General features: G+C 29.5%; 1 protein-coding gene across 1 annotated transcript; it reads right to left on the reverse strand.

Annotated features, from left to right (window-relative positions):
* Positions 1–10,682: 10,682 nt before the first annotated feature.
* LOC100785101 (TIR-only protein) lies at positions 10,683–12,062 on the reverse strand. The gene is made up of 2 exons (XM_003540403.5): positions 11,458–12,062; positions 10,683–10,856 (listed from the first exon to the last, which is right to left on the reverse strand). The coding sequence occupies exons 1-2, from the start codon at positions 11,949–11,951 to the stop codon at positions 10,748–10,750; spliced, it is 603 nt and encodes a 200-aa protein (XP_003540451.3). The 5' UTR covers positions 11,952–12,062; the 3' UTR covers positions 10,683–10,747.
* Positions 12,063–25,479: the final 13,417 nt, after the last annotated feature.

The following is a 25,479-nucleotide window of genomic DNA, read 5'->3' on the forward strand; positions in this document are numbered from 1 at the left end:
CAGCTGTTTGGTATCAAATGATTCAATTCTTTTATTAGCTTGGAGTCTAATTAGTTATTCCAAGTAATTTGTTTCACAACTTTGCTTCCAATTCGGGTCTTGGGTAATGAGACGAGTAAAAGAAGAGTGTGGTTTATGATATGGATAGTTGTTATTTGGATGATTAGGGAGAGACCACTATCCTTTTTCAAATGGTATTTGGGATATTACTTTTATAGTTATATAGTGAACACGATCAACCTTATTACTTTTTTTTATCAGCCAAAAGAATATCATTAAAAGGAAATGGTACAAGAAATACCACTCCAAAAATATATGGAATATACACACATGAATAAGGATCCAATACCTATATGGTTACTAAATATTTAGATGATACTTGGAGTTGATTATTGACAAAATCCTCAAGTAAAGCTTGTCTCTTCTATGATTCGTTTATAAATTCAAGACAATATTTTGTTTGGTGTTATATTGACATCTATGATGTTTTATTTGCTCTAAATTATGGTGGTTGCTCTAGCATCATAGCTTCCTTTTTTAGGGAAGTGGCTTCTAACTAGTCTCTTGATGCCTCTAAATTTTCCAGTTCAAAAATTTCTAACTGGTAGGGAGGTATTTGATTTTGGCTAGATCCGCTAGATGTTTATGTCCAAACAAGGAATTCACTACCTCACCTTGTTTCCATATTGGTTTTGGTGTAGGTTTTATGCCAAGTTTTTTTTTCGAACAGCAAAATGAATTGATATATTAAAGGTGAGTTGTTGCCAGAGTAGGGGTACATAAAAAAATTGGTTTGAATTGAATGGGATTGTAATGGAATTGATTTTTTCTTTGAACTAGTTAAAAAAATGAGTATATGATTTTATAAAACTAATTCGATTAATCAAATTGTTTCTGTAAAATCAATTCAATTAATTAAACTTATTTTTATTTAAATACTTTTTATTTAAAAAAATAATTTAAAAATCAGTTCAAAATTAATTTAACTCTTAGAACTAGTTTAAAACTGATTAAAAATTAATTTAATTTAAAATTAATTTTTTAAAATCAGTTTAATTTTAAATCAATTTCTAAATCAGATTGACTCAAATCAATTAAAACAGTTTGAAATCAATTAAGTTTGATTTTGTTACTGAAACTAATTTAGTGAAGTTTAGAATTCCACATGAATTAATTACAAGCGATGAGACCTATGGCACAATCCACGCATACCCACTTACTGATGCTGAAACCTATGAGCTTTAAATGGAATGACGATACCCACTCACCCAGTCAGCATTCAGGTTCAGATAACAGACCAATCCCCTGCTATATTCATTAATGCCTTTTGTGCTTATCATTTTGCCCTACTCGAATTCCATGACTTATAAAAGCATTCATCATACACACCGTCAAGATCACATACTCCATCCTTGAACAGAATAGCATTCTGATGCTGCCATATTGCCCACACCAAAGCTACCCAAACAGCCCACCACAAAGTTCGAGCTTTGGCCCCCTTTATACGTCCTATATGCTGCCAAAAGTGGCTCTGGGGATATCCCTTGGCAATACCTTCACTTCCCCTGTCATGCACTACATCTATTCCATAATTTGTGAACAACACTGCAATGGTTTTGTGCCAAGGTAAATTTGGAGATGGAATATGTAGTTGTTTAGGTGTTAAGAGTTTAAGAGAATATAATATGGTGAAATTTCTAATTGCTCAAGTATGTTTTGGAATGCAGTGGGATTGCTAGACCCTATTTAACGTTGCTAGAGATTTAATATTTATTGAATTTAATTGATTTTAAAAGAATTGATATGAACAATTGAAATCAGATTAACTCGAATCACCTTATTTTATAAATTATAAGAAAAAACAAACAAGCCAAAATTACCCTGTATATTTATATTTATTTGTATTGGACAAAAAAAGAATTAATTGAAAATAAAATTCTAATTAAATGAATGATATTTTAAAAAATATATCATTAAATAAGAGATAATTAGTTTTTTTAAGAGAAAGAGAGAATTAGCAAAAATTTATGTATATTTTAGTTCATCACATATTTACATATAGATTTTTTTTCTTTAATGCCTATGCACGATCACATCATACAAATAAAAAAATTTACATTGGATTTAGAAATAATTAGACTCTAACGGATAACTTCCACCACATCAAGGTGACGCTCTACCATTATATCCCTTGCCTCCATTGAAAAATAGAAGTGACTAATCTAAGACAATGGGTCAAGAAATTCAACATTACTATTCTTAAATAACTTATTAAAGTTAGACTTTCTTTTCACATTATTACAAATAAGAAAATTATGTACACATCTAATCACAAATCACTTTAAAATAATTATTTTAAAAATTAACAATTTTATATTTATAGTGAATTGTGATTTGATGATTATATAAAAAAATTTACAATTTCAGTTTATAATTTTTTTTTACTTATAGTTTGGTTCGGAGATAATAATATAATTTTTTCTGTTTAAGAATATATGATGTTTAAGGTTTTTGTATAAGTATTAAAGAATACAATTAATTTATTGAATTTCAAAGGAAAAATTAGATAACTTTCTAATATATATTTTTTATCTCTTTAATTAATGATTCATTTATTTTGTTTATGTATTATTTCCACTAAGTATATATTAAGAGTATTCTTAATATATATATATATTAAGAGTATTCTTAATATATATATATTAATGTATCATTGATTTTGTAAAATCATATATATTTAGGAATAATTTTTTTCTCTAAAACTTTATATATTTTGAAATTGAGGGATTGGGAATTTACCGTAACAATCAGTAGACAAGCTCCACTAATCCCGGTGTTCCATGTTTTCAGCTTTCTAATTTCAAGCGATGAATATTTTCCCACGTGCCTTTGGAAAGTATAGGGTGCTTTCTTTCAATGTAATTGTCAAGTCTTGACGTAGATTCTGAAGTAAACTTGACCAATTAACCCATCCTTTGCTGCAACAACTTGGATAGAGACTGCCATCAACATGCACCCAAGAAAATTTTGTATGCTGCAAATCTTTTTCAAGTTTATTGACTATACCGACATCGGTAGGACAACTACAAGAATTGTCCTTTTTAAATCCTTTTCTTTTAATAAAATTATGATAATGATGGATTACTACAAAAACAAAAATATAGATTAGTTGTTCCTATAAGAATAGACTTTATTGATGAAAATTGAGCTATTGATATAGTAGTAAATATTATAATTTATACTAATAATATGTTAAATTATGTTAATATATAATTTTGTTCGTATAAAATTAATATGTATTATCGGTATATTATTCTATTAGTATGACTATTAATAAATCTCATACCGATAATTTAATGAATAGTATTTTGAATTTAATTTTGATGTTAAGTTTAAAGATTTTTTTTTTTGAAGAAAAGTGTAAAGATTTTTATAACATCAACTACTTAATTAGAAATCACTACATATATAATTTTTAGGATAAAATATGTTTTTAATCTCTCAATTATTCTTTTATTTTATTTTTAGTTTCTCAATTAAATATTGGCTGTTCATGGTCTCCAAACTAATTTTTTTGTTTGATTTTTAGTTATTACTGTCAAATTCCTCCGTTAAAGGTTATTGTTTTTCTTTTTGGCCTTTAGAAACGGCCAAAAAATTGATAGCTTAACTTTTAAAATCTTTTAAATCATTTTCCGCCAGAAATTGTTTCCCTTAGATTTTAGACAACGATATAAAAACAGCCCATTGCAACCAATTTCTAGTGGATACATACATCATAAAACAAATGTAACACCTCACTTAGAAATAAAGAAGACAAGATGAGTCAATTAGAAAGAAGGAAGGAGCTTCCTCAGCCCAAACAATACCTCTGCTTAATGATCCATTATGGTGCTTGGGTATATTATTTGCACTAATAAAAAATAAGATTTTTATATCGGTTATTTAAGATTTTTAATATAGGTTAATAATTGATGTTGAAAGTACCAATATAAAAAGTATCATCGTTAACATCATTTTTTTAAAATCGATATTAACTAATAAATACAATATCAATTATTTAAATAATCAATATTATATGATAAGAATTATGAAAAAAAGACTAAAAATTTATATATCAACATTGGTTTTTTAAAAAAATCGATATTAAATGTCACTAATTACATCGATTTTTTTTTAAATCGATGTTAAATATTTTTATTGACGATTTTTTAAATTTTTAATCATAATTTTATTCATCACAAAAGATATATTTTTTTGTAGTGATTGGTGTCCCTTCCTAGTTGCCTTCGACTTCCAGCTTGCCAAGTTTCACATTAACTAGCTAGTTCCCTTGCACATGAAGCAATGTTCCACACTACAGAACTAGAACAATACCTTTTTTATGGAAGAAAATCAATATCTAATTTCCTTCTAATTTTAGAACACTAGTCTATTTCTTTGTCACACCAATCCTCATAAGAGCAACATAGGCTATAAGTCTGTAATCTATCATCATTATCACTAGAGCAGATGCAGCCATGACTTGCTCCTGCAAATTGAAATGAAACCCTGTTTGCTTTATAGAAGGAAATTCCGCAACTTGACACTGGCCAGTAGAACAAGGGTATGTCTCGCCATTGCTATACTGAGACGCGATAAAGAGCTGGTAGTTGTAGTAGCTGATGGAAATGTACTTCACCCATGAAATAAACACCAGAACATGCTGAACATAAAAACCACCAGCAAGCAAGAAACACAGCAGGAGCAGTGAGGACAATGTGGTTGCATCTTTTGATCCATGACAGAAGCGCCGAGGTCCTGTGAGACTAAGACATGGAGTAAGAGGGTGTGAATAAATATGGAGGGAAGACTAAGTTCCATTTGAAGGTCAGCTACCACCCTTGACATGAAGTACGAGGAGAGCCTGTACATTCCTGAAGATCTTTCTTTCTCTAGCATCAATAGCTCTTAGGGAATAGTGAAAATGGCTTGAAAGAGAGGGAAGAAACCCCAAAAGCCGGATATGAAGAATAGAAGCCCAATCTGCATGTACAGTATAGTTATGATTATCAATATTGTACTTAAGTCATTCTTTTCATAATTTAATTCGCTGTCCAAACAATAGTGAAAACCAAATCATACCTATAAATTCAGAAAGAACAAAACTTACATTCAGTTCTCTAAGTGTTTTTTATGTTATTCTCTAATTAGAATTGAAATTTCATTTCAATAACTTATACTACCCTTTATGCATATTTTTATTACGCACATTAGTAAGGTAAAACTCTAATTTTGATCAGAAAACAATATGAAAACACCTAAAAAAACCACACCTAAGTTTTGTCCATTCACCAAGTAATTTTGTAAATTTATAATTATATACTTTCAGGTTTGTTATTATTAATATATAAAATCAATTGCAATGAATGAGTACATGATAAGTTAATTCCAATGTTACTGAAGATTGAGATAAAGTTTACATAAAGCAGAAACGTAGGCAAGATCTATACACAAAGCAGAAAAGATGCATAAGTCAGAAATATTTTGAAATTATATGTCAAGAGAGAATACCTAAACAGAAATGAATAATTAGCCATATCTTAGCATTAGTAATTAATAGTTATGGTTGAAGCAAATTGTGTTACATTGAGCATTTACCAAGAGTACTCCTAAGTAACAAAACTCTAATCATTTTCCAACTTTTTGGTAAGCATAGTGAATTCTCAGCAATATTTTTAAAGATTTTACCGGTGAAGAAATATGTCAATATAATATTTTTTTATAACCACAGGAACTAAAGCCTTGGGCTTTCTATTGACATACCAGAACAATATAATGCAGCTCTCTGATTTTATCTTCCACTTTCCTTTCAAGCTCATGAATTGTGTGCTCCCTTTCACAAAGTTGCTCCAGCAAAGCCAGTTAAATAAGTTTTTAGAGTAAAGAAGCTCTATTTTACATTATTAACATGGTCCTAGAGTTGAGCATCAAAGGTGCCTCGCATTTCCATTATCTCAGTTATAACAATCATTTGAGCCTTTAGTTCAATATAAGATAGAAGATAGAAGATCATTCTGAACAATATATATGCATGACATGACACGTAATTTGGTGATCAGGCTCACCAGATAATATATCGTCAAGTTAAATGTGATCGTAGTGGATTTGCATTCTAAATTAAACTACGTACGCACCTATATAAATGTTTACTTTATATAATTATATCGCCGCATTAAAGATTCACTGCAGTTATTTTATATAATATATCGCCATTAAAGATAATATAAGATAATCACATTACTTTATGCATGGACATTGATGGTAACCGTGGTGCTCATCAGATAATCATAATCCTAAGAGTTTTCTTTCTTATGATCAAGGATTGTTAGAGGGAGAAGATAATTTTCTAATCTCACAAAAGAAAAATGGATGTGTTTAGAAAGACAATTTAATTAACAACTTTTTTAGAGCAAATTAAGAATTTATTAAATAAGTGTTTATTAATATATATATATATATATATATATATATATATATATATATATATATATTATAGTAGTTTAGTTGGTACATTGTACAAGATAAATGTTTATTTTATATAATTAAAATTTATATTAAATTTTTTTAAATATATAAATTATATTATAATTAATAAATAAATTTGTACTTATAAATTTATTTTAGATTTATGATAAATAATTTATATTATGATATATTTTGTTTTAAATTACTTATAATTTCTTTTAGAAAAGATTGAAATTCAAGATAGAACTAAAAAGAATGTATCAAATATATGTTAGAAGTGTGTTTAAACTTTGAAGATAAAATATATATTTGAAATTAGTTTTGATATTTTACATTGTCGTTTAATTAGGAATTATTGTTAATATAAATTTGAAAATAATTATTATAAAATTAACAATTTATTATATATATGATAAATTATGATTGGATAATATAAATTTTACAGTTGGGGGGCAACAAAGATGGGAGAGAAGTAGGTAGATGAAAAAAGAAAAAAAAACTGTTCGTAGAAGAAAAATAGACTGAAAATATAGAGAAATATTTGAAATTAAATTTATTAGATAAATAAGATGATATAAAAATAGATTTTTATCCTTTGATACATTTGTATTTTTTTTATTTGTACTTTTATTTTATAATTATTTTGACTTTTCAAACCATACATGTGAAACAGGCAAAAAAGTAAGATGAACAAGATTGTGTCGGTAAAGTTATGTGGAGTGTTTCCTCCCTTTCCACTCACATGAACGTGAAAATATTGCACACTGGTCACATTAAAATTTCAAAAATTTATAGGCTCTTTCTATCCTACCAAACCAAGTGAGTTCTCATATTTCTACACAGTCCACGCTCTTCTTGTCTCCTCTTCAAATTTCTTGCCCACTAAACACATGCTTCGTCAGAACGAATTGAAAAAAAAAACATATAAAAAAACAAAAATAATGAAGAACTATATTACAATTATATACACATTAGAAAAAAAAACAACATAAGAATTATATTCAAATTTATCTAATTATTACTGTATCATTATTTATCTGTCAGTGCCAGTATTTTATTAATAAAAAAATTATTAAACTCATCTAACAGTCTTTTGTCAAAAAAAAAAAAAAACTCATTTAACAGGGTACTCAAACAGTCCAACATGATTCAACTGCTGGTTTGAGAATAAAGCAAAAAAAAATAAAAAATTCTACTCCTTTCTATTTCTATTAAAATGCAAATAAAAACATTCTAAATATATCCTCAATCAATTAGAATTCTTAAACATTTAAAATGATTAGTCTTGAGAAATCTATTTAATTCGACTTTTGGTTGACCCAAACTAATGATTTCAATCAATTTTTAAAAAATAATTTATAATAAAAACTTATATTTATTTTATGAATTTAAGTTATATGTAATGTTAGTATAATCTTTTTGACAGAAACATTTAAATAAAAATTTACCTTATTGTTGCATAATTCTATTCCTTAATGTAACGTCACAACACAAGAAATTTTTATTAAATGATGAATTAAAAAAATTAAACAGAAAATGCATGTAAGTTACTAATTCTTAGTATTTCAATGAGAAAAATCAAAACTTGTGATTTGTCAATTATTCAGCAAGAGAGAGAGAGAGAAACTGCACGTTATGATAGCAACAAGTTAACTTTGATTTTTAATTGAAGTAATGTTATAATTTACAATGTGTTTTTCTTTAAATATTTTATATAGAAAATATTAAATATAAAAATATATTTAATATCTTAAAAATATAAAATTACTTTCAATAATTTATTTCATTTAATAATTAAAAAACATGAAAAAAATAGAGTATTCTTTCAATTGGCATTAAAATATATGTGCTGAATTTTTTTATTAAAGAAAATAAAACTTATCTTTTAATAGTTGAGTCAAATGTTTGATTTTTTTTTCAAATACTCTTAATTAAAAAAAGTCAAATATAAGTTTTATTTTAGCATAACTAAAACATTTTTTTATGTATTAACATCTCTTTTGTTTAAGTGAAACTAGACTCAAATCCTTAAAGTAATATTTTGATGAAAATTATTCATTGATGAAGTTAATGGATATTTCACATTAATAATACAATGACCTAAAAAATAATTTGTGTGTAAAATGCATAATATATATTTTGTTTTATTAAAAATTAAAATTCATAAATAAAGAGTAGTCTATATATAAAATTTTAAAATACAAAAAAATTGATATATTTTCATTAAAAATATATAACAACTTTAAATTCCTATAACATCGAATGATATATTTTTTCATTAAATTTTTCTATACATTTTGTGTGCGTATTGTAGTGCCAATATGAATTCAATATAAGTAAATATTTAATTACTTTTTTTAATTTTTTAATCAATGTTCTAAAAAAATATTTTTTAATCAATATAAGTAAATATTTTAATGATATATTTTTTTAATTTTTTAATCAATGTTCTAAAAATACTGTTCACAAAACCCATATCTATTTAAAAGTAAATATTTAATTACTTTTTTTACATAAGAATATCCTTCGTTTAATAAGTGAGGGACTAATCTTGCAAAACACAATCAGAAACCTGAGTAAGGAATTGTAAATCTAAACTCCCTTCAATTAGACTAATATTATATATTGACATATGTTTGTAATTCTAATTAATTTCACACAATAAAAATTGTTCTCTATAAAATATTAGGAGTATAATTTGGTATGTTGGCGAGTCATGAACCGTACCAATGTATGCACCACTAAGATCAACCCCCTAAATACTCCTTTGGCCAACGCAATTGCTATGGTATGAGAGTACATATAGGCCATGTCACCATTTATGTTCTTGCTATGCTTAACTACCTGTCTATTCTAAGCTAGCTGACCTAAACAACATTAATGTGTAACAGCCGAATAAGCAAAGCAACCTTAATTATTACACAAGACCGACTCCACGTTTATTACAAAGGTCTTACTAATTATTGTCTTTAGATCATTTATTAAGAAACTAAAAATAAATAAATAAATTATTGTGAAAGTTATAAAAGAGTATAAAAATAATCATAAATTACATAATTTTTTATCTCTTAATAAAAATATTTATAGTTTCTTAATTGATATCCTAAAAATACTAATAAACATTTTTTTTATTATAATACTAGTCATCATGAAGAGGAAACATAAACATTTCGTATCTCCTATAGGCTTTTTGGGTTGACCTTTGTTCTCTGGTCTAAACCTTAGTCTCATTTTACTGGTTTGAATTTCACCTGGGCAAATTTTACTCTGCTGGTATTACATAACAGTTTATTTTTTTCTTTACATTATCATAACATTTTTCCTTTTAAATAGTAATTTATAAAGCAAAAACGAGAGGTATTTGGGAGTCAGATGTAATTTTTAAATTAAGTAAAAGAAAAGTATATTTGCTGTTAATTTCAAGGAAGATCAGAATCATTTTCTATTGTGTATATATGCCATCATGTTGAAGAAAACAGATGACTTTTTTCTAAAATGAGAAGGTTAAAGTAAAAGGTTTTAGGAAGATTAAAACATCTATCTTAAATGGCAAAGGGCTCAGTATCTTTTTTAATTAAGGTTGTGACAAACTTTTTTACAAAAGAGAGAGAAGAATGAGAAAGATATATCTCAAGCGATATAGAAAGTTGAAAGATACCTTTATCTTATTGTGTAGTAGTAAAGATTATTTTTCTAGACTATGTCGATCAGGTCGTTTTCGTTTTCACGTTAAATCATGTTTTATTAATCATCTTTTTTATTTTTTAGTATCCTGTTTTATAGAATATATAACGTTTTAAAAAATTAAAATATATATCATTTTACAAAATTAATTTGGATTAAATATTTTTTTCAATGTTACTCTTAATAAATATTTAGTGAGAATAATACATAAGAAGAATAAATGAATAATTAATTAAAGAAATAAAAATTATATTATGAAATTATCTAATGTTTTCTTTAAAATTATAATACACCTTTTATTTACCTTTAACTAAAAGAATTAATACAACAGCAGCAATATATATAATTGCAAAAACAGAAGCACTTTACATATCTTTTGCTATATCATACACGGTACAAAAATAAGAGAATCTGATGTTATTTTTTATGACCTTATGGAAATAAGAATTAAATCAATGAACAAACAATTATTAATTAGGTATTTATGTCCTTATTAACAGAGAAATAGAAGGATCTAAATCATATTACACAGAGAAATAGAATTCCTCAACGCTTTCTAAAGAGGAATTTGTAAGTTTTTACGCTGCATCCGCTCTTCATTCTTGAGCTCTATCATGCTGCCAATGATGATGTCAGAACTACTATTCACAATTTCAGAAAAGTTCCTGCATTTCACCACAAACAAATTGAATATAAGAATTTCTTCAACTTACAATCGGATAAGTCATATACATGGAACTTAGTTAATTAACAGCAAATTAACATGTGGAAACTTTAAAAAGCATATGATGCATCTGAATTGAGAATTCTAGCATGTCATTATTTCCTAAACCTAGGGTATCCCATTCTCACTTTAATATACATATGTAATACTTTATTGCTAATAAATCATATTATTTATTCCATTACCCTTATACAAAAGCAATGTCAGCATAGGCATATATATTTATAAAGATGAAAAGCCAAATAGATATATAATTAAATGAGTAAATAGTACGCACCTATACTATAAAAGTTTTTACATTATTATTTAACTATAAAATTATTATGTATAATAAATTTATTAATTTTTATATGTAAGTTTAATGGTACCTAATATATATTATTAGTGTAAAATTGTCGAACAATTAGACATGATAAAACTGCATTATACTATGTTAGTTTATAGTTATAATAAAAACCACATTAACATGTTTTCTTGATTGACTAATCCATGTGTAAAACTATTAAGACCGTGCATATAGAAAAAGATTTAGAAAAATTTACCCTTTTGAGGAGTTGAACGTGAGTCCCACGGTGAACTTAACCTCCTCAAGAGCCCGTCTGAAGCGTCTAAGTTCATCTTCAGACCACTTAGGGTTGTTGACAACGCGCAACTGCGAAGGCTTTACATCACAGAAGATGGGAATGACCTTCTTGTTGCACCCCAGAAGAAGTGCAAGCTCATGGAGGCAAAAATAGGACTCCGTGTAGCGTGGCGAGAGAACCGCCACCCCAATCTTGCACTCCATAACAGCCCTATTGATTTTCTCAAACAGTTTGTCCCCTGGCTTCATGTTCTTGTTGTCCAAGAAAGGGTTGAAACCGTGCCTCTTCAAATGGTCATAGAGCAACGTGGCTACTGTTTTCTTTGTGTCCATGCTCCTATGGTTCAGGAACACGTCACACGGCTCCAACACTCGCCTTGCCACCATTTGTGTTCGCCTTTGCTGGCTGAAGAACCTGCGCTGGAAGAAGCTCATTGCCATGTTACGTTGCATGGTGTGGCTGCTTAAGAAAATATATAGCTAGGAATTTATAACAATAGAGGTGTTCTATGTATGTATGTATGTGAGTGTATTCTTGATGATTAAGCTGTTTGTTGGTTTCTTTTGTGGGTTATTGCTTTTACGCTATGGCTTTTATGATGATAATGAAATGGGTATCTCTTGAATTGATGGGGACTCCCCCTTTTATAGGGGTGTGTCGTGAATTTTTTAATAATAATTTTAGATGTGAAAAATTATATAAATTTCTCTTTCATCTATTTTGTTTAAAGTTATTTGGGTGGGATATTCAATCTAGTTTTACCTTGGCTGGCCCATATTTGATTTTGAAAGCATGGAAAAAGTTAAAGATAAGACCTAGGTCAATTTGTTTTTTTTTTTAATGATTAAAAATTTATGTGAATTGGATTTCGAGAGTTGATCAGAAAAGATCTTAAAGGTTCAATAAATACTTATAAAAATATTTATAAATTATTCGTTAACAAAATTCTCACATAAGAGAAAGTGACCCACATTCATGAAATTTGAGTTCATTTATTATCAATCGATTTAATTTCTGTTGACAAATCAGTTTGTTATTCTCCAATTAAAATTATAATTTCATTTTGATATTTATGAAAGAATTAACAAAATTAAATTATTGAGATTCAAAAGTTTCTTAACGGTTGAGTAGATTTTGACAAAACAGTAAAATAGAACCCCCCCCCCCCCCCCCCCCCCCAAAAGGTTCTATACTAAAGAGGAGTGTACCGGTTCAAACACGTTGGTATGTTTTGTTTGAGTTTCACTCTCATCCTCACATGTGAACATTGAACATGATCCATATGAGACACGAATTAATCTTTTGAACGATGGAACAAAGTACTTTCTCCATGTTTTGGGTTGGACTATTGGAACAAACATGAAACAAATTAAAGGGCATTTAAAACTACTGTGTGCCTTGTCCCTAATTTTCTGGACATGTTCAAAGCAATTTCGTCTTGGCTGCGCCAAGAATTTCTTATTTGCTTTCTAGCTTTGACCAACTTGTCTATTTGTGCATACAACGCACATAACATATTGAATGACATTCTTGAGTTCTTAATTAGTCAACCATAAATTTGTGTCGATGGCTCAGCCTCTCATGATCAAAGATTAATTAATTGCAAAGGAAGCAAACTCCAGGGTGCTTCTTCCTTTGACTGTTTGAATTAGACAATTTCAAGTCATGAGTACTGATAACAACTTTTCTCATACCTAGTTGATTAAAAAATTCCATATCGAAATAAGGAGAATTTTGGCATGATCACTAATTCTTATGGGTATTCTATAAGTTGTTTGGTAGACAATTTCATGTGAATTATAGAGCATGTCACACAGTGCTATTCAAAGCAGCATCTTTTACTTGGATACTATAAATATTCCTTGGAAAAACTTGATTTCGTTAATTTAAAAATATAGTACATTAATTAGCATTTGTCTGTTTCTACATAATTAATTATGTGAATTAGACTTGTGGAACTTGTTAGACTGCATATTGGTTTTTTTCCTGTAATGTTACCTTCTCACTTCGTTGGTTTCCTAGCATAATTTGGTACGCAAATCAATCTCAAATTCTCAGTACTAACTTAAAACAAATTATCTAATGAAATCCAAGATTAAGTTAAATATAATCTTAGTTTTTACCTGCCTAATCTAGAATTATAGAATTTATTGAAATGAAAGTATATTTGCCGGCAGTCATGACAGAAGTGTCTCAGCCGAAAAATTAGGTTACATTTAAATTTTGATAACTGTAATATTTGGCCTAGTTGGGATAAGAAAAGTTTGAATCGTGTCACATAATTATTAAATTATCTAAATTAAAGTTTCTTACCAATTCATATTTCTGTATTTATATATTAAGGAGTTATATATTAAGGAGATGATGCTTAATTAATTGAGTAATATGTATAGGTTGTTGTAAATTCTGATTCTTGAATTTAGTTTTTATGAATATTTTTTTCTTTACTCAATAAGCACAGATATTCTACAATAAATGGTAAAGGGGGTTGGAAAAGGAGAGGGAGGGATTGAAGTATATCACGGACAATGTAAGTTGGCATGGAGCACAAAGATGAAATATCACGTGAAAGAAGGGTGAGGTTGAAGTTTATCTCCTGAAAAAGGGATTTCTTTCTATTTTGTATACTGAATCATATATTAGCACCGTTGGAATTCAATTGATCAGCGTACAACTGATTTTACGTTTCAATGTGAGTTCTTGAGTAAGGGAAGAAAGCGAATAACAGATTTTGTGAATTTGACAGTTATGCCGTTGAGAGAGTGAATGCAAAACAGGAAAATTTTTCACACACATTAATTGACTTATTACAATGTGTATTTATAACACTTAGGCAAATCTAAGCTAATGGTAACGCGTGAAAATACCATTGCCTAATTACAGTTAAATGGATTTTAACCGTTCACTAAAACTGATATACAAAGTCTTCTTAATTGCTAATAGGTCCTACACAAGTTTGTAATTACACAACAATACTCTTCCTTAATTCAAACTTGCAAGGCTTAGCATTCCTATTTTGCTCCTCGTAGCTTCAAACATGCTGGTCTTCAAGCCCTTTGTTAGCATATCTGCTAACTGATCTTCTATACTGCAATGCTCCACTACTAGTTTCCCTTTGGCCACTTGATCTCTTAGGAAATGATACTTGATCTCTATATGCTTGTTCCTTCCATGAGCAATTGGATGCTTTGCTAGATCAATACCTGACTTGTTATCCACTTTCAACCTCATAGCACTTTCACACTTCACTTTCAGTCCATGCAACAACATTTGTAGCCATTGTGCCTGACTTGCACCAAATGTTGCAGCAATGTACTCAGCTTCACAGCTTGACAATACTACAACATCTTGCTTCTTCAAACACCATGCTATTCGAGCCTTACCCATCATGAAAATGTAACCAAAAGTACTCTTCCTGTCTTCTGTATCTCCACTCCAATCAACATCAATGTATCCTACTAACTCAGTAGTTCAAGTCCTTTTGTACTAGGAAATAAAATTCCCCAATCGATTGTGCCCTTGAGATATCTAAGTATTCTCTTTGCAACCACCATGTGAGTTCTCTTAGGCACTTCCATGTATCTACTTGCTACTCCAACACTATAGACTATGTCTGGCCTTAGTGACAGACATATCTAAATGAGCCAATCAACTGTCTAAACAATGTAAAGTCAACACCTTCATCAGTGGCATTTTTCTGCAATTTCACAGTAGTATCAGCTGGTGTAGATACAGGTTTGCACTCAAGCATTTTAAACCTCTTGAGTACATCTATAATGTACTTCTTCTGATGCAGAAAAATTCCTTTTTCACAGGACACAAATTCCATGCCAAGGAAATAAGACAATTTTCCTAGATCAGTCATCTCATACTCAGTCATCAGTTGCTTCTTAAGCTTCACCATCTCTTGTTCATTACTCTCTGTCACTAACAGGTCATCCACATACAAGCAAATGATTATCAAGTCATCATTTATGTTCAATCTTACATACACACCATGTTCAGTTAAACACTTAGTGAAATTTAGCTTCTACAATGAGGCATCAATTTTCTTATTCCAAGCACGAGGTGCTTGCTTGAGTCCATACAAAGCCTTCTTCAACTTCATTACTTTGTTTTCCATACCCTTCTTTTAAAGCCAAGTGCCTGCTTCACATAAACCTCCTCTTCTAATGGCCCATTGAGAAATGCAGATTTGACATCAAGTTGATTCAAACTCCATTTTCTCAAACTTGCCAATGCTACTATTAATCTCACAGTCTCAATCCTTGCAACTAGAGCATATATCTCATTAAAGTCAAGTCCAGGTTGTTGCAAGAAACCCTTTGCAACCAACCTAGCTTTATATTTTGCAATCTCACCATTTGGCTTCATCTTATTCTTGTAGACCCATTTCACATCAATGGCTCTCTTATTACTTGGTAGATTCACCATCTGCCAAGTTTCATTCTTTTCAATTGACCATCTCTTAATTCCTCCACCATTGCTTCTTTCCACTTTGGATTTGAAAGTGCTTGATCAAGTAATATAGTTTCTGACTCTGCCATGAGAACCAAGTGCATTATATCAGTAACATCTTCACACAAGCCTGTAGGGTACAGGGCATAACCTTGTAGTCTCACTGATGGGAATCTTACCCTATCAGATCTTCTCAATTGTTCCACATTATCATTAACCATATTCTCAACATTGTTTTCATTGGCATTGTTCACATTATCATCATCCAGAACATTTGGTTCAAGCACATTCACTTCTTCCTCATCTTCAACTCGGTCACTGTTAAGTTGAATGCTAGTTACTTTACTAGTAGCTTGCTCAGTTGATTCCTTCCAATTCCATTCTCTTGTTTCATCTACAATCACGTCATTGCTCACTACGACCTTCTTGTGAATTGGATCATACAATTTGTAAGCACCAGTGCTATGATAGCCTATCAATATCATTGCTTGTGCTCTAGAATCAAGTTTTCTTCTATTTGTTTAGGCACATGCTTGTAACATAGTGAACCAAACATTCTAAAGTGCTTTACACTTGGTTTCACACCACTCCATGCTTCTTCAGGTGTGATGTCTTCTAGTCTCTTGGTTGGACACCTGTTCAGTATATGAGTAGCTTTATATAGTGCTTCTGCCCAGAACCTATGTGGAAGATTCTTCTCTCTCAACATACATCTTACTATATTAAGCAGAGTTCTATTTCTTCTCTTAGTTGTACCATTGTGTTGAGGAGTATATGGAGCCATTACTTCGTGAACTATACCCTCATTTTTACAAATATCTTCAAACTCATGTGAAGTATATTCACCACCACCATCAGTTCTAAGCAATTTAATTGAACTATCACATTGTTTTTCCACTAACAGTTTAAATTGCTTAAAAATGCTAAACACTTCACTTTTTTCTGTATAAGGTAAATCCACATCTTCTTAGTATAGTCATCTATAAAGGACACAAAATAGGAATTACCTCCGTTCTAAATGGCTTGTCATGTGATTAGTGTGAACTCTATTGATATAGTGTGGAAATGGCATAAGAGGATGGGACATTTGTGCAACTAGATATTTTTTTATCAATAGAGTTCACACCAATCACATGACAGGGTGCTCTAATCTTCCTTCTCATTGTTTTGTCAATTTTACAAAACCATTCTAAATGACTTGTCATGTGATTAGAGCACCTTGTATCCAAGTACCACCATTCTACTCCGCCACCTTCAATAATTGTCATCAACACCATCACTTCTTCATCAATTGTTGCCATCAATGCAACAACTTCTTCATCAGAGTCACGAGCTAACTAGGCCTTTTCATTCCTCTTCCTAGGCACTTTAGGATTCACACATTCATCTGCAAAGTGGCCCCAATTTTGACAATTATAGCATTGAATGTGTTCCTTGGATTTCTTCTTTCCCTTGCCATCACTCTCACCTCCTTTCTTTTGAGATTCTTGCTTGGAATTTCCACCCTCATTCTTGTTACTCTTCCACTTTCCTTTACCTTTCTTCTTCCAAGATTCATTACCACCACTTCCTTTTTTCTGAGATTGTGTAAACAACGCTTTCTTAGTTTCTTCTGACACCATCGCTATTCTTCAATTTCAATTCATGAGCTTCTAACGAACCTATTAACTGTTCCAATTTCAACGTGTCTAGGTCCTTAGATTGTTTAATTGCAACAACTATATTATCAAATTTGGGTGTTAAACCCATGATAACCTTTTCAACCTTCATTGAATCAGTAACTGTTTCACCACAACTCTTCATCTGGTTGGTTAATACAGTTAACCTATTCACAAATTGCGCTACTGTTTCATCTAGTTCCATTTGCAATTGACCTAATTGACGCCTTAAAGTCATCAATTTCACCTTCTTGGTTTGTTTATCGTTGGCATAAGTGGTTGCAAGAACATACCAAGCTTCTTTGGCCATCTCATATTCAATTATCTTTTCCAAGACATTCGAATCTACACATTGATGGAGAAAGTATATCGCCTTGTCGTCTTTCTTCAATTGTTCACGGTGAGTTGCCCTCGCCGTCTCCGTGAGTGATGCATCAAGTGGTGTCACTCCACTGCGAATGACATCAAGAACACCCTGATACCTAAAGACAACCTTCATTTGCGGTCCATCGTTCATAATTGTTGTCGTCAAAGATTGGAAGTTTCGCATGAATTTGATCACTGGTTTTTTAAGTTTCTGCCATGTTTTCCGTCTTGCGTGATCGTGGATCATCTTGCTCTGGATACCAATCCGTTGGAATTCAATTGATCAGTGTACAACTGATTTTACGCTTGAACGTGAGTTCTTAAGAGAGGGAAGAAAGCGAATAACAGATTTTGTGAATTTGACAGTTATGCTGTTGAGAGAGAGTGAATGCAAAACTGGAAAAATTTTCACATGCACTAATTGACTTATTACAATGTGTATTTATAACACTTAGGCAAAACTAAGCTAATGGTAATGCCTAATTACAGTTAAATAGATTTTAACCATTCACTAAAATTGATACACAAAGTCTTCTTAATTGCTAATAAATCCTACACAAGTTTATAATTACACAACAATAAACATTGCAATATTTGGTGGCCTAGAGGGTTCCTATTGAATTATTGTTCCACCGCTAGAAAAATAAAAAAACTTAAAAATTTGGCAAAAATTAATTCGATTTAAGATTCATTGTTAATTGTTAAATAAAAAAAAAGTAACTGAGATAATTCATTCAGCAACCGTTTATTCAAATATGTAAACAAATAGTTTAGTCTCTTTATTTAATAATGTTCTTTCTTATTGTTACTACTATCCACTTTATTTATTAAAGCCCTGAAGTTCAAGGTAGCACGTGCAGGGCATATTTATCGAGGTTCTCGCGTAGGCTATTAGCCCAAATTGGAATTACCACTCTCAATATTTTAGTTAACTGCAAAATTTCTGCTCTTCATTGCATACTGATAAAGTAAATAATAAGAACTCATAACTTCAAAGATCAATTAAGACAACTTTTCTGAAAGAAAAACTAAAAACATTTTACAGACATGTGTTGTCTGCTCATGGACTTTATTGGAGTGTTGCGGGGTTTTCGCCTGAACATCTTTTACATCTAACATTTTTTAAAAATTTTCAAAATTACTCCTCTTAATAAACATATGAATTGCAAATTCGTATCCTCTATTTTTTTTAAAGAAATATTTTTAATTCTTTTTAATAAATTTAATTATAGTTTTTTATAATTATTACATTAATTAAATTTTTGTTTTTTGTCTTATTATAATTAATTTTAATTTAATAATGTATTTTTTTTACATATATAAATTTTAAATAAAAATTATAAATTTAATAAAAATATATATATATCAAAAAAATAATTATTAGATCAAAATTAATTATAAAAAATGTATTATGTAAATTTATATATGTATTAAATATATATTAAAAATTTTAGTGTTAAATATAATGATATTAATTATTTTATAACAGTTTAGAAGAATTTGTAATCTGTATGATTTATATAGATTGTAAATCTATACAAATTATAGTATAATATGTCAAAAAAAATGTTGGTTGTATAAGAAGTTTTCCGGGGAGGAGAGTTAGTTCTTGGGCCCATGTTATTCTAAGTAAGTTTCCTACTACTTTGGACTTAATGTGATTGCATTTAATTTTACAATGAATGAGACCTGTGCTTGCATTTTGGTATTGAAAATGAGATTCTCTATTTATTGTACTATGTTTTATAGTCAAGACACTTGCAATTTGGGTGATCCCTGGTGGCGAGCTTTTCTATTATTATTAGTTCAATTTGATTTTCTTTCTCCGTTTCTTTGTTAAAGTGAAAATAATCTAGCTAATGTCTGTTCATAATTTTGTTTATTAACTTAACTCTAGTTGGATCAATGATAAAGTTTTTAATTGCACTAAACTCTAGTTGGATGGTAAAAATTAAAAAGATTAACTCAACTCTAGTTGAAAATAATCACACATTCACATTCTGTAACGTTTTTAATTAATTAGAGTATTAGACATATACACAAATGTCACACCCACTCTTTGCCTAGTCTTATTGGGTGTGCCCGGTCGAATCTAACCCCGAGTATGGCATCGCATAGCTAATTGCATCATCACCCTTGTGGAGTGGATAAGAACATGACCTCCCATTTATAGGTAGATATTGTAGATATGACACATTATCTAGGATGATAGTCATCTCTCCAGTTGCAAGACGGAAGAAGTCAATATCATTGTGTGATAGCATGTCTCATGTCTTTATAGGAGGCACCAACTCTGACCTCTCCATATATCTCTTCACTTATTTGTGATGAGGTAGGAGTAATTGCTTCCATGTCAGATCATTTTCAGCTCTTGATAGTTTAGTCCTTCCCACAACCATGGGTAAATATGGTTTGCATAGGACCTCAACACAAAATGGTGCTTAAGGCCTCCTAAATAAAGGGGGCCAACAATCTATGGCTCAATAATAGGTACCTAAGGCTTAGAATTTGGTACTTGTGTCATAGTTGCTATAACAACCCTAGAAGAAACCTTGCTAGGAAATCTACCAAATTGTACATGCAACATGTTGTATCTGCATTACATAAACAAAAATTAAAATAAGTAAAAATAATAATATCTCATATACACAACAAAAATAAGTTTTTTTTGTGTGCAGCCTGAAGACACAATAATTGGCCAACATGAAAAGAAAACGAAATGAGCAAACAAGAAAAAACTTACCAGAAAAGAAAAAAAAGTGTGAAGAAGATTGGGTTGAGTTGAGGAGCTTAAGCTCTACAATGGGAAGATGAAGGAAAGAATAGAGGTGTGAAGAAGACGAGTGAAAGGGGGTGTAAAGAAGAGAAACGGGGGCAGAATAAGGAGGGGTGCTCAATGAGGAAAAGAAGAAGGTGGGGGGTGAGAAGGAAGAAGAAAGACTTAAAATTGAAGGGGAAGGGGGGTGCAGGGAGGGGAAAAATAAAGTGGGTGGTGTAAATAGGAAATTGGGTCCTAGGCTCCAAGTGAACGCCCAACTCATCTTAGACTCACACACATCATAAAGTCCAATAGTTAATCTTTTCTTTAAGGAATCCAAATAATTAATCTTCCTCAATTAAGATTCCATACATTTTATTTTCATAATATATATTAGTAATCTAAAATTTAATTTAATGATTAGACAACGATAATACACAAAATTTCAACAGAATTTATTTTACAAAAAACCACTTATGTATCTTTCCAATATACTGATCAAAGAATATCTTTCTTATATTAGTACATCAGCGTTTTGCTATAAACTGTTAATGAATTGGAGATCACAAAGTCCGATTCACTACATCAGCGTTTAACTACTAATATATCTTTCCTGTATTCAGTATATCAAATTAAATTTAGTTAAGCCATGAGTGTAGTTTAGCCTTAATTTTATTGTGAATTTGTTTGATAAAAAAATAGTTAATAAAATTATAAGCTAAAATCTATTAAATTAGCTTATTGAATTAAATTTTTTTATAAAATTAACCCTTGAACTAAATTAATAAACATAAAATACATATTCATATATATATATATATATTCTTTTTGTAAATTTTACTTTTTTATGCTAAAAAATATTTTCTAGGTAATTATAGTTTTAACTCTCTTTTTTTCAAAGATAAAATATTTACTAAAATTAAAATAAATAGTGTAACTATCAATAAAACAATGAATTATAAATTGAAGTATAGTTACTTTAAGTGATATTTTAGAAATATTATGAAGTAAGGGAATATAAATCTTTTTTATTAAACATATTTGTTTTGGTCAAACAAACACATAAATTAGTTAAAACGGTTAAACAAGTACAATTAAGATCTCTATAATAAAGTGATTTTTTTATGTATAAATGATTGAATCTTATTTATCTTTAATTCCTAAGTTTTATTTTAGTTTCAACCTTTTCTCTTCTCATGTTGTTTAAGTAATTAAAAAGCTAGAATACTGCTGAAGTGACGTATGCCCCATCCTATAGCTACCTATACCAATTCAGGGTCCTCCCAGACTATGATAGTATTAATGGGAAATGTTATGTAAATATAAATATACAAGAAGTATACTCAAATGCTACACATGTTTATAAGCATACTGCAAGATTATTGGGACACACTAGAAGGTGTGATGAGAGTGTTTGGTCAGATTGCTTGTATTGTGGTGTTGGTTAAAACTTTGTGTCATGTGCCAATGTCAAACAAATCAAAAATAGCTTACATGGACCCAACCCTGTGCTCAGAAAGGCTGTGTTTGGCCATCTTCATCATGGACAGCATGTCACAGTGTACACAGCTAAGATATGTGGTAAATCATTGTATATTGGCAGACCTATGAAACCAAACATCAATTTCTTTTTTTTCCACTACTTATTAGTTATTATAAACAAATTAAAGTATATATGCAAACAAAAATAATATCGACCCAAGGCAAAAGGGCATAATCACCATGCTGATTTTGTGTCACTTAAAACACCATTTAGTGGGTCTAACTAAATATATATTAAAGTGAACATGTTGAGAATTTAAAATGCATTAATAGGTCCCATAATAAGCAGGTGATTTTCTACACTTACCTTAAATGATTGCTTTTGATTTAATTACAAGGAAACAAACATAGTTTGAAACAAGGCCCAACGGCTGCAATGGTCACAGGAGGAAAAGAAACACGATTTACACAATTTCAACCTTGAACAAGAGATATTGAACAAATAGACATCTTCATTTTTTTATAAACAAAAAGTAGACAAACTAAACACACACAAAGGAAAAGAATACTGATCTTTAAATTTGTCTTTAATAAGAGATGCTCAATATTAATAGCCATGAAAGATTAAAAAAATCCTATTATCCTAATCTTTTGCTTTTCTTTAGAATAAATTTCTCTCAATATGAGAAATATTAATGGAAAAATAATTTATATGTAACTTTTAGAAACCAAGCCCTAAAATTTTTGTGACTCCAGAATTAATGACAGAAAAACAATTTTCGTCACTAAATTTATGATTATTTTTTTGTAGTGCCTGATCACTACTTAATTTGAATTTTAACTGTAAAAATCCATTAATTCTGATGAGGTGAAATTTTTGCTATTTATTATCACATGCTTGGATGAAGACTTTGGGGAAACCTTTTTCATGAATTGCTAGTATTTTAGTTAATACTTGTATATTTTATTATAGCAATTAAAAGAAAACTAAAAGGTTATGTATTTTAGAATTAAATAAAAATATTGAAAAATAAGAAGACTTTTATTAATTGTTTGCTTATTATAATTTAAAATAAAATAAAAATCATGTGAATAGTATTACATAAGAAGACATTTAAATTTTTGTAATGTTAAAAACCTTTTTTATATCTTTAATATATAATATATTTTAAATAAATAAAAGATATGGATAATATTAGATAAAGATAAATTTATATTTTTATATTGATATGAAAACTTTTTATTTATCAATAATTTTGATTATAATTTTATAATTTAAAATTAAATCAAGATTAAAAAGACACATGAAGATAAAAGAATGAGACAACTTTTTTATTCTCTGACCGAAAGTCACACTTAAAAAAGAGGGAAAAAAAAACTATATATAGTTAACCAAGTGATAGAGTAAAAAGTGGGAATTTCCCTATAACTACTTTGTACTATTTGAGAGTAAAATTCCTTAACAAATTGAGCATTCATCTTGAAAGACGACTATTAACTAATAATGATTGTACCATATCTACTGGTAGTTAAATTGGATGGCTCCTTTTATCCCCCTACATTAAAATACATGAAGTCAGAAGTTGGAACAGTGTTTTGTCAAGAATTGATAGAGCTAATAGCAATATCAATTATCAAATCAGGGGAAAGTCCAAAAACAATACTATTATCAATCAAATAACAATAATTATGGCCTACTTACTGTTAACACATGGTGAAGCAATCCGATAAGCATTTGATTTCTGTGTTGGAAAGCTACATATGAACCGACATTAAGCTGAAAGGTCATGGATTATTAGCAAGGCTATGATTGAAAATTTGTTTACCTTTTTTTCTTATATCAACGATCCAACCACCATTACATAGCCCCACGAGTGCTTATGTCCCTGTCCTTAACTACAAAGTAGGTGGATTAATTCAATTATCCATGCATTCCCTAATATCATTTGCAAAATTTAGTCCTAGAGTGACTCTTCTATCTGGTGCTTTGAAAGATAGAAACGTAAATATGTTCCTATCTATAACAATGGTCTTTTTCTATTGAAAGAAAAATATAATTCTGTTAAAGAAAAACGTTTAGTGATGAATTGTTCTTCCTCTAAAGTTTGTAGATTGTCTTTTTGAAACATTTTCATCCTGTCATCCTCTAATGGTAAGTTTGGATGAGAGAAAAAGAAAACAGAAATAATAATGCATTTTTATTTAGTTAAAAAATGATTTCTGAGAATAAAAATTCCATTTTTTTTGTATTTTTCTTCCATTCAAGTTTAAAAATGTTCCCAATAATTCTTGTTTTTCTTCCTCTAAATCAAATAAAACATGGAGGATCGGTGAAAAAAAGAGTTCTTTTTTTTTTGGAATCGTTGTTTATTTTTCATGAGAAATAGAAAAAGGACAACTATTTATCCTCATCTGAAAGTCCTTTTCTAAAAGTGCAAGAACACAACATTCTTTCCCATAACTTATTTTGTCATCACTACAGCTAGGTGAGCTTTGGTTATTATCTTACTTTTATTTGTCGGTTTCCTTTATTTTGGGATGTACATTTGTTTGTACCAAAAGCACAATCATAGACAGGTAGCTCCTTCCAATTTATTGACTCTAATCATAATGGCAAACCACAGATAGCTACTCTTTACCTCCTTGCATTAAGAATGACTAATTTTAATTTCTTCATTTCTAATGTAATTTTATATCAGTTTATTCAATGTGGTTCATAGTATTCAAACATTTAGGCATGAGTAGAGTAGTTTTGTTTGTGGATAACCCTACTTCTTAATAAGTTGTGTAGGCTCGGATTTCATTAGTACATAACTAATTATATAAGATATCATCATTCACAGGGTTAATTGACTGTGATTATATACCATTCTTTTATGATATAACTCTTTATATCAGGGCAAATAGTGCCTTATGAATTTTTCATAAAATAAAGATGTTTTAGTTACAGAAAAATATTAATAGCACGTACTTTAATATATTCTTTTTAATACACACTTTATTGTTGATTTAAATTTATTAAAAATTATAAGAGAGACATTAAATAATTAAGATGTGAGAGACCCATAATAAATTTATGTAATTTTCAGTAAATATTAACCAATACAAGATAATTTATTAAAAAAACCGTATCAGAAAATATGTTACTAATATTTTTCTTAACGATAACTTAACTTTTTCTTTTGATTTAGATCATAAGTTTCTGCCATAAGAAACAATTTTATTCGGATTTGATAGGACCACCGTAACCTTCACATG

Source organism: Glycine max, chromosome 12 (assembly GCF_000004515.6).
Source record: "Glycine max cultivar Williams 82 chromosome 12, Glycine_max_v4.0, whole genome shotgun sequence".
NCBI lineage: Eukaryota > Viridiplantae > Streptophyta > Magnoliopsida > Fabales > Fabaceae > Glycine > Glycine max.